This window comes from Talpa europaea (assembly GCF_964194135.1).
Source record: "Talpa europaea genome assembly, chromosome: 11".
NCBI lineage: Eukaryota > Metazoa > Chordata > Mammalia > Eulipotyphla > Talpidae > Talpa > Talpa europaea.
Window position 1 is genome coordinate 15,856,937 of NC_140078.1, and position 10,758 is coordinate 15,867,694.

At 57.6% G+C, this 10,758-nt stretch overlaps 1 protein-coding gene across 1 annotated transcript; it reads left to right on the forward strand.

The window, feature by feature from the left end:
• Positions 1 to 217: 217 nt before the first annotated feature.
• SLC4A11 (solute carrier family 4 member 11) lies at positions 218 to 7,976 on the forward strand (the record flags this gene model as incomplete). Its single annotated transcript, XM_084247316.1, has 19 exons — positions 218 to 248; positions 2,316 to 2,465; positions 2,581 to 2,630; positions 2,811 to 3,042; positions 3,120 to 3,201; positions 3,453 to 3,576; positions 4,500 to 4,706; positions 4,780 to 4,873; positions 4,976 to 5,101; positions 5,181 to 5,294; positions 5,380 to 5,512; positions 5,767 to 5,840; positions 6,277 to 6,526; positions 6,603 to 6,709; positions 6,796 to 6,964; positions 7,051 to 7,224; positions 7,346 to 7,541; positions 7,620 to 7,789; positions 7,913 to 7,976. 19 exons carry the CDS (start codon positions 218 to 220, stop codon positions 7,974 to 7,976), a joined length of 2,547 nt encoding a protein of 848 aa, XP_084103442.1.
• Between the last annotated feature and the right edge of the window lie 2,782 nt (positions 7,977 to 10,758).

The window sequence follows — 10,758 nt, forward strand, 5'->3', positions numbered from 1 at the left end:
TAACAGGCAGGCTTCCCCGGCTCCTTAAGAAATCCTTCCCTAGGACTATCCTCTGCTTTTTTCCTTCCCAGCGTGGCCTGGGTAAAGTCCCTGGGATGGGTGAGAAGGAAGCAGCTGGGAGGTGGTTCTCCACCTCCTAAGCAGATGGACACCTGGAAACTGCAGGACAGGTCATGGTGACAATTCTTTGGCTTCCCTTGCAGAACACCTGCCCATCATGTCGCAGAATAGATTCCTGGAGGATACAGGTCAGTAGTGTCAGTGTGGGTGTGTTCGTAGAGAAGAGAGCTCCTTGGTCAAAAGTCTCTCTGGGAACTGGTCCATCCACCTGGGTCCCCTGCATTGCCCTGCCTGGTCCTCTGCCGATGCTCATTGCCTCTGGATCCTCCCCTGAAGTAGGGTGTGGGCAGAGGGGCAGTTGGCACTGTCCTAGCAAGTCTCCAGTCCTGGGGGAGCAGGCACGCCCTTTCCACCTGGTGATCTCCCATGGCTCACCATCATTATGCCCTGGTTACCTGAGCGGGCTTCAGCCAAGTGTTGGGTATGGCCACATCCCTCAGTTCCTGGCCTTCTGACCCCGTGTGTGTGTGTGGGGGGGGGTGCTGCCACTGAACCTCTAAATAAACTCTCTGTGCTTTAGCTTTCCCTGTTTGCATCAGGCTAGCCCCCCACCCCACCCCCCCATGACTCCAGGCAGACTTCATGCCACCCATGCTATACCTTGGCCCCAGAAATGGCCTGGTCAGCAGCGGGTGTTTAGTGGGACAGTGCTTGGACAGAGTGATGATGTGCTCTTATTCAGAGCCCCCGAGGCATGTTAGGTATGGCACCCCAGAACATTTGTGGGAACCTGATAGTGTCAGCTGGACAATTGACCAGCTAGAGCCCAGGGTGGGGAAAAGGGAGCGCTGTGAGAGGCGTGCTGGGGAATAGTGGGTGCTGGTGGGGGTGACAAGGGAGGTGGAGCAGGTCAGGACTGGGGACGCAGGCAGTTTAAGCAAAGCAGGCCTGCAGTTGGGGAGGAAGGAGTTTTATAGACTCGAACTCCATGATCAAAGTGGGAATTAAATCTTTTGACTTCAATTAGCTCTTCTCTGGACTCTGGGCTGGGGAGTCTTGGTAGCAGGGGCCTGCCTGGTGCCTCCTGCCCAGAAGGGGGCCTGGCTGAGGACAGGCACTGGGGGGACAGGGCCTGGATGTGCAGAGGAAACTGGCAGGCAGCTATGGAAGTGAGTCAGGGCGAGTCACTGCCTGGCGGCGGAGACGTGTTGTGACCCTCCCTGTCCCTGCACAGGTGTTTTTTAGACATTGGTGAGGTCTGGGCCCCCTTTCCTGGGAATGCCCCCAAGTGGTGCATCATAGAAGACCCACAGGACAGTTAGGAAGAGGTGCTGGCTGATGGAGCGTGAGGCAGAGCCCTACAAGGACTTCCTAGAGGAGGAGGGATCTATTGACCCAGGAGGAAGCCCTCAGCTTGGAGGTCAGGTGTGCCTGATAGGCCTGTGGATGAGAGATTCCAGTGGAGCATGGGATAAGGCCCCAGGGAACAGGAGTAGCAGGTCCTTCCACAGGGGCGAACCAGCAAGGCTCTGGGAAGACGACGGGAACATTTGCAAGTTACTAAGAAGCCTTCCCATGGGAGGGACCTGTGGCCTGGGGAAGGTGCAGGAACAAAGGGGCAGACTAGGAGAAAGGGGCAGCAGGCTCTGTGCTCAGGACTCCCCAAGACACCATGACATACCCCTCAGCCACCATGTGTGGAGGCCTGAGATGGCGCCTCCTTCTGGGGATCCTATTGCCTGTCACTCCCTGGCTCTATTTTTCTGGCTCTCCTGCTTCTTGAGCCTTGTCTAATACCTGCCCTGGGTCTTTCAGCCTTTGTGTTTTGCCATAACTACCATCCCTGGGGAAAGGTGCTTTAAGACCGTGGGGCAGCAAGACAGGGAGGGGGCCAGGTCTGGACCCTGGAATCTGGGGGATCTGCATGGGCAGGGACCAGGCCATCTTAGCTGAGTCGTTGTACTGTGTGCTGGCCCAGAGTTTGTGAAACGAATGTAATTGAGGGTGTGCAGGGTTCGGAACAGTGCCAGGCCCTGGCTCCTGCAGCTGAGGAATGTTGTGCTGAGCTAGAACTAGATAATCAACCTGCTTGCTGGGCCTGCGCTTTCCTTCCCGGCCCCCCTCACCAATCAGAGTGCCAAGTGGCGCATTCCAGGGGTCCCGGCTTCTTGGGCTTGGAGTCTCCCTGCCGTGTGTGCCATTGGCGGCCAAGCCCTCCTGGTCTCGGGTCTCTCCTGGTGGCGGTGGGTGTCTAGGCTACTTCAAGTGTGACACCGATGATAACTCTGAGACTCGTGAGAGCCTGGGGGATGAGGTCTTCGACACGGTCAACTCCTCCATTGTGTCTGCTGAGAGCATCCGTTTTTTTGTCAACGTCAACCTGGAGGTGCCGCCCACCCAGGCTGGTATGTTGGTTGCAGCAAGCCCTCGGGGGAGGGCAGGGCACTGGGCAGTGAAGGCCTCACTCCACCAAGAGACACCTGAAGAGGTGGGCCCTTGAACCCTCCCGCTCTTCTCTAGCTGACAGTGAATCGTCCGGCGGCTGCGGGCTCCTGCACACCTCCCGAAAGGTGAGTGCCCCCCCCCAGGCCGTTGGTCCCGGCCACTCGCTGCAGGTGGAGGTGGCTGCTTCCTGAGAGCTGTCATGCCAGCCCGAGCCTTCCCTCCGGCAGCGGGTCCTGGGGCAGCCTGAGACCACCAGGCAGTGACAGTGGGTCTCAGTCGTGGTTCTGCCCGTGGGGTCCCCGCAGTACCTGAAGTTAAAGAACTTCGAGGAAGAGATCCGGGCGCACCGTGACCTAGACGGCTTCCTGGCCCGGGCCAGCATCATCCTGAACGAGACAGCCACCTTGCTGGACGACGTGCTGCGGGCCATGCTGCACCGCTTAGCCCACGACCCCCACAACACCGAGCCCAACTGGAACCTGGACCTGCTCATGGCCATCCTCTTCACAGACGCCGGGACCCCCATGGGGGGTAAAGGTGAGGCCTATCTCCCCCTGGCTAGGAAGGTTAGGGAGGGGGCTGCTGACCCCTGCCCCCTTCCACTCTGCCCTCAGTCCACCTGCTGTCGGAAACCATCCAAGGCGTCACTGCCACTGTCACGGGGTTGCAATACCAGCAGTCGTGGCTCTGCATCACGTGAGTTGCCAGCCCTCCACATTTGGCCCCCCAGGTGTTCACATGGGAGTCAGGCGGCCTGTGTCCCTGCAGAGGCTGACTCACCCAGCTTCCAGGGAGAGGGGTGAACAGGCCCCCAACACGTGGTTTTTAGTCTCCCTCACAGAGGTCACTGTGAGGGGTTCTGTTGTCAAAGTTGTGGGCTCTGGGTGGGAGCACCCCAGCTCCCAAGGATGGCAGCCGTGTGCTGTGTGTGCTCCCCGGCCCTGCAGCTGTACCTCCAAGGCCCTGGTGAAGCGGCACGTGTGCATCAGCCGCCTGGTTCGCCCGCAGAACTGGGGGGAGAATTCCTGCGAGGTGCGCTTCGTCATTCTGGTGCTCACCCCACCCAAGATGGTGAGTAGGGGCGTGGGCTGCCACCGTTTCCTGGGGAGGAGGGCTCCAGGTTACGCTGTACTCCTTGGAGGCTCATCTTCCACATGTGTGGGGCCCCAGAGAGAGCTGTCCTCTGAAGGCTCTCCTTTTTCTCACCCTACTCCTTCAGCTCCTCAGAAGGGTGCTTGCTAGGTCCTTGGCAGGCCCTAGTTTCCCCCGGAAATGCCTAAAAGGTTGCATTTCCTTCTTTGTTTATTTTAATGAAGGTATAGTGACATAACATTGTGTTAGTTTCAGTTATACCGCATAATAATTCAGTACTTGGATATTTTGTGCAATGATCACAGCGACTCTGGTTAATTTCCATCACTACACATAGCTACAGATTTTTCCTTCTCAGATCTTCTCTTTTAGCAACAACACAGTGTGAAGGGGGGGTGCAGCTCAGTGACCCAGGTTGGGGAGGTAAGAAAGGTTGCCGAGGGGCAGGTTGGACATTGAGTTCATAGGCAGGGTTGACCTCGGCCAGACAAGAGGGAGAAGTCCTGGGGCGACTGGAAGCTCCCTGCAAATCAGGCAAAGCAGCAGACAGTGTGGACAGCACTGTGACGGGCAGCTGGGCAGGCATTCCTCCATCACCGCCATGTCACGGTCCATGATTGCAGACTTATGTTCTGTAAACAAGACTAGTCCTTGAGATTATAAAAACTCAGGAGTCTATGAAAATGCTAGATGGATGTTTGAGTGATCTGCTGACCTGGTGGCAATCCTGACAGGGTCTGCTCGAGCTTGCACTTGGGGGACATGCTCAGCCTTGGAATTGGGGGACACACCCTGCTTCTACTTTATGGGGACAGTGCCTGCTCCGTGCTTGGGAATGGCAAAGGCAGGGCAGGGTCCCTCTACTCTGCAAGGGCTGCAGATATAACCCTCTCATCCCCCAGAAAAGCACCAAGACTGCGTCAGAAGTGGGGCGCACCTTCGCCACCATGTTTTTGGACATCACCTTCCGCCAGAAGCTCCTAACAACCCGCACAGAGGAAGAATTCAAGGAGGCCCTGGTACATCAGAGACACCTGCTGTCCCGGGTGAGCCAGTGTCCAATGATGGTACCCAGTATGAACTCCAGCTGCGTGCAAAGACCCCTTCAGGTACAAGGGAGAGGTAGGCCTGGGAGGGCAGTGAGGGGCATGGCAGGGGCACTAACAGGCACTGTCCTCCCAGCCCCCACAGCACAAGGATTTTCTTCCCGTGGGGAAGGGCATCCGGGAGGACATTGCCCGCAGGCTTCCTGTGTACCCGCTGGACTTCACTGATGGTACGTAGCCCTGTGGCCTATCGGCACAGAGTCCAGCCTGTGGCTTAGGCCCTGCCTGTCCTGCCCGTCTAACGAACCCTCCATCTTTTGCCCCACACCTAGGCATTATTGGGAAGAACAAGAGTGTGGGTAAATACATCACCACCACCCTGTTCCTCTACTTCGCCTGCCTCCTGCCCACAATCGCTTTTGGGTCCCTCAATGATGAGAACACTAACGGGGCCATCGGTGAGGGACGGCGGACGGCAGGGGTGTGTCTGGGCAGGGCCCAGGGTTGCGGGCTCTCCTGACCTCCCCACTTCCTCAGATGTGCAGAAGACCATCGCTGGGCAGAGCATTGGTGGCCTCTTGTATGCACTCTTCTCCGGGCAGCCGCTGGTCGTGCTGTTGACCACCGCACCCCTGGCCCTCTACATCCAAGGTGCAGTGGCTGAGGCAGGGACGTGGCTCCTGCAGTCCCTGTCCCAGCTGAGCCTCACTGCCCACCCCTGTCCCACTGCCTGCAGTGATCCGTGGCATCTGTGACGACTACCATCTGGACTTCAATGCCTTCTATGCATGGACGGGCCTGTGGAACAGTTTCTTCCTCACGCTTTATGCCCTCTTTAACCTCAGCCTGGTCATGAGTCTCTTCAAGAGGTGATAGGGCCTTCCCTTTGCTGCGAGGACCCTCAAAATAGCAGGGAAACCAACGCCAGGGATTGGGGTCAGCCTCCTCAACCCTATAGCCCTAGAGCAATGGGGTGCCCACCAAATCACTGCCCCTGGGGTAAAGCCTGGAACCCAGGTCCTCTTTGTGATAGGAGGAAGCCACGCAGAAGCTGAGGGGACTCCCTGTGCCCCCGAAAAGGACCAGCCACCCCCATCTTATGAAACATATCACTCCCTGGCAGGTCGACGGAGGAGATCATTGCCCTGTTTATTTCCATCACATTCGTGCTGGATGCTGTCAAGGGCATGGTCAAAAGTGAGTGTACAGCTGTTGGCCACCTGCTGTAGGGGCAGCTGAGCCAAGATGGGGGGCCATGGGCCATGGTTGAGGCAGCCAAGTATTCAAGCTAGTTGCCCCAGGAACCAGAGCGTCCTGGGGAGTCATGACTGGCACAGGGCAGCAGCTCCATGTACTGCAGGATAACAGGTCTGCTCAGACCTGCGGGCCAGGCAGCAGGCCAGGCAGGATGTCACATACAGCAGATGGATGACGTCAATGTGTGGGAATGGCGGGTGGGATGGACAGGTTGATGGGGTCCTGGCTACCAGAGGCCAGGCCCCACCCCACTGCTTCCCCTCCTTCCCCCAGAAGCCCTTTCTCCCCACAGGGCCCCTCCACCCACATCCAGGAGGAAACTGGGCGCAGCCTTGCACAGCCCAGATGGCTGAGGCCTGTTGGCCTGTATCCACAGTCTTCCAGAAGTACTACTATGGCCCTAACACTGGGAACTACCATGCAGAAAGCACTTCCCTGGTCAGCCTGCTGGGCCTCAACACCAGCCTCCACACTTCCCTCAACACCAGCCTCCTGGCCAGCCCGATGGAGCTGACCCCAGGAGGCAGCCATCCTGAGAACGCAGGCCGAGAGACTGCAGTGCTCAGCCTCTTCATCATGCTGGGCACACTGTGGCTGGGCTACACCCTCTACCAATTCAAGAAGAGGTGAGGGGAGCCTAAGGGGCGAGGGGAAGGGGACACAAACCTCCCAGCTATGCTGATACACTGACCTGTGTCCCAGCCCCTACCTGCACCCCTACATGCGTGAGATCCTGTCAGACTGCGCCCTGCCCATCTCGGTGCTCATCTTCTCCCTCATCTGCTCCTATGGCTTCCGGGAAATTAAGAGTAAGTCCACCAGGCTGGAGGGGGGGTGTGCAGAGTTGCTCCTGGGGTGGCTGCAGGCTTGAGCAAGAGGCTGTACCCTTCTGCAGTGAGCAAGTTCCGCTACAACCCCAGCAAGAGCCTGTTTGAGATGGCCCAGATGCACTCGCTGTCCCTGGCGGCCATTGGTGGTGCCATGGGCCTTGGCTTCCTGCTCTCCTTGCTCTTCTTCATTGAGCAGAACCTGGTGGCCGCCTTGGCTAATGCACCAGAGAACAGGTTTGCAGGGCTAGGTGGGGAGGGGTGTGTGCCCAACCCCCAAGGGGCCACTGGGGCCCTGTCCATACGTGCCCCTGTCTGCCCAGGCTGGTGAAAGGTACTGCCTACCACTGGGACCTCCTGCTCATCGCCATCATCAACACGGGGCTGTCTCTGTTTGGGCTGCCCTGGATCCACGCTGCCTACCCCCACTCCCCGCTGCATGTGCGGTTACTGGCTTTGGTGGAGGAGCGTGTGGAGAACGGGCACATTTATGAGACGTGAGTATGCCAGGGGCCAGTCATGTGGACCAAGGGTGGGCAAGCCTGGGCTATGTGGAACCCAGGGAGGACATGTCACCATGAACCGGACAGAGGTGACCTGCCCTCTGTGACTACACAGCATCGTGAGTGTGAAGGAGACACGGCTGACCACACTGGGCGCCAGCATCCTGGTGGGCTTCTCCCTCCTGCTGCTGCCCTTCCCGCTGCAGTGGATCCCCAAGCCGGTGCTCTACGGCCTCTTCCTCTACATCGCGTTTACCTCCATCGACAGCAACCAGCTCTTTGAGCGCATGGCCCTGCTACTCAAGGAGCAGGTGAGGGTCTGGCCCTGAGAGCGAGGGGGTGGGCCGGGGGAGGCAGACCTACCCACACGTGGTCCCTGCTGCCCACAGACTTCATACCCACCCACCCACTACATCCGGCACGTGCCCCAGAGGAAGATCCACTACTTCACGGGCCTACAGATCCTGCAGCTACTGCTGCTCTGTGCCTTCGGCGTGAGCAGCCTGCCCTACATGAAGATGATCTTCCCCCTCATCATGATTGCCATGATCCCCATCCGGTACCAGCGGGCAGGCGGGCCCCGCTGGGGGGAGGAGTGGGTGGGCCAGGGCTGGGGGTGTCCTCTCCATGGCCCAGTACTCATCTGGACCCACCTGTTCCCCACCTGTTCCCCCTACCCTAGCTACAAGCTGCTGCCCCAAATCATTGAAGCCAAATACTTGGACGCCATGGATGCTGAGCACTGAGACCCTGACTGGCAGGCCTTGGCCACATCTGCCCCCCTGTCCCTCGGGCCCTTCCCAGGCTGGCTCTATGACTATGTGGGGGGGGGGGGTGACTGTCTTTGGGGTGTTGCCCTGTGCTGTGCCCCTTCACAGTTCCTGATTGGCCTAGGACATCTGGGCGTTGTGGGGGTTAAGTTGTATGTCCATCCCTCTCCCCTAGCTTTGGGCTAAGAACACTGTTCAGGGCAGCTTCTGCCCAGGGTGGGGCTAAACAGGGCGGATTTTCTTTTGATAAAAGAGATGCCTGAGAGAGAAACCATTTCCTTGATTGTGTAAGGAACTCGCTGTATGCACATTAGAGAATAAAGCTTCTGTCTCTACGCTCCTGTCTCTGTGAGCCTGCACCCCTGCTGACCCATCCCATGCCCCTGGAAGGCCACCTGAGGACCCTGGGGAGGGGGAAATCCCTCCCTGGGGAAGCAGAATCAAAGGGACGGATATTTGTCGAGTGTGTGATGTCAGCCCAAAATGGGGAAGCGGAAGATCTAGGCCCGTTGCCAGAGACCTGCAGGGGAAGTGGGCTGAACAGGGCAAGGGCTGGGGGCCAGTGAAGAGCCGCAGCTGGGGACAGCAGCCCGGGGTGGGGGGTGATGCTAGAAGGGCCGACTGCCTGGGGAGCTGCAGAGCAGCCTGATGGCGAGTGGAAAACCGGAGTGCAGGGGTCAGAGCAGACGTTCTCGTTATCCTGTTTGTGGCGGGTCTTAGGTTTTACATGCAGGAGGTGTGGGTAGGGCCACCCTGCACCGTGGCAGTGAGCGTACCGTGCCTGTGGGGATGGAAGGAAGTAGGATGGGGTCCAGATGCAGGATGTGGGGGTTGGTTTGGTGGCGGAGAGAAGGTGCCATGTTTCAAGCTTGGAAATTTGGTGGTTGGCCAGGGTGCATGACAACGGCAGCAGGCAATACAGATCTGGGGCTCAGGGGAGCCACCCCTGTGCATACTTAGGCGCAGTAGTCCTAGTAGAGCTCCTGGCTCAGACACCCCAGCACATCACCCACAGCTCACTGAAAAGGGACAAGTGGCTAGAAGAGACACAGAATTCCTGCAAGCCAACAGAAAGATGGAAACTCCAAAGAGGCAAGGGCAGTGAACAGGGGGAATGGGAACCCAAAGTACTAACAGGAATAGCAGGAGAGGCTCACACTCCTAATAACCTGAGAAAGGCAGGCAAGGGAGTTGGGCCTTCCACCCACAGACTGCCAGGTCAAAAGGAATGATGATGCTGGAGTGGGAGACTGGGGTGCAATCAAGACACTTCACCCTCCAAGCAATTGCTCCTGGGCAGCTGAGAGTGGGTACCAGCAGCTTCTCCACAGTGCTGTTTGTGGGGATGGGGAGCCAATTTAAAAGGGTGGGGCAAAGTGTACTGTGTGCCCACGATAGCTCTAAGGAAGGGGGGAGCAGTCCTGCCCCCAGCTCCTTTCCCCACCTCACGGAGGTGGTGTGTGATTTTTCTTTGGGGACCCCTCCCCAGAAGCCTGGGCATTCCCTACAAGTAGGGTCCTGTTTAAAATTGCCAGGCAATCCCTGGTGGCGCAAGGGGTTAAGATGCAACCTATAAAGCTATCAACAGCCACTGCAGCGCGAGTTTGATCCCTGGCCAGGGAGCCGGGAGCCACCCACATGGCGCAGCAGACCTCTCCTGACTGGCCCGCTGCTCCCCTCAACAGTGCATTTCAGTCAGTCTGCCTGTTCTGTTTCCCACTCTGTCTCTGGTGAATCCTCTCACCTTTCCCCACCCCCCCACCTCTGGCCTGTACCCCAGTTCTTGTATGCATAAATAAATCAATCTTCAAAAAAAAAAATTGCCAGGCAAGGAGCAGGCAGCCCCAGCTGATCCCAGTCAGACAGCACCCACCACCAAGTACTCAGAGGAGACTGGGCCCTGCCACCCACACTTCCTGAGGAAACACCCCAGCTGTGCCTTGCACGAAAGACAGGCTCAAAGAAGTGACTTTGCCCAGATGCACTGATAGAGCTGAAGAGAAAACAACTGTCCAGTCCAGGCCAGGGCCATGCTGCCCTTTTCCAGAGCTGCCTGGGAGTAACTCAGCTTTTCTGAGAGTCCTGGGGTTGGGCACCTCCTTACCAGAGAAACATGTGCAGGAAAGACAAGGAGCTAGACTAGGTCCCCACAGTCCCTTCCAGGAGATGGCTTCACCAGAGACAATGAGGGCCTGGGGCTGCTGAGCCAGGCCTCCTGAGGGCCCTGCAGGCCCTAGGGTGAGCCCTGCCATAAACAACTTGCCATTATAACCACAAGCCAACATTTTAGCTGCTCTAATGATAAAGCAAAAGCATTCACTATCGCACAGCACCTACCCCCCACCACAGCAAAAACCATGGAGGCCAGTTAGGCAGTGGCATCAAAGGGTGGGTGGGCAGCCAGGAGCTGGCATGGAAGAGGTCAGGCCAGGATCTGAGTGTTGAAGGATTAAAGGAAAGATGTAATATCCAGCATGTGAACACTCTATACAGTACTGCCCTGGCCCTGCCACCATCCCACTCAACAGGCTTCCAGAAGGGGATTCAGGAGACATGCCCGCCTGGAGCAGGTTTCAACACAGATATATCCCGTTTATTTTGGAAGCAAGTACCTTACAAACTTTATTTGCTGCATTGTAAAATCACCTAAGGCTGTTTGTATGGTTCTTCCCCAAAACTTCTTCCTGCCTAGGGCCAGTTTAACATGCCAGGTCTTTTTAGGGCCCCAGGCCTGGAGGCTGTGGGAAAGACCACTGAA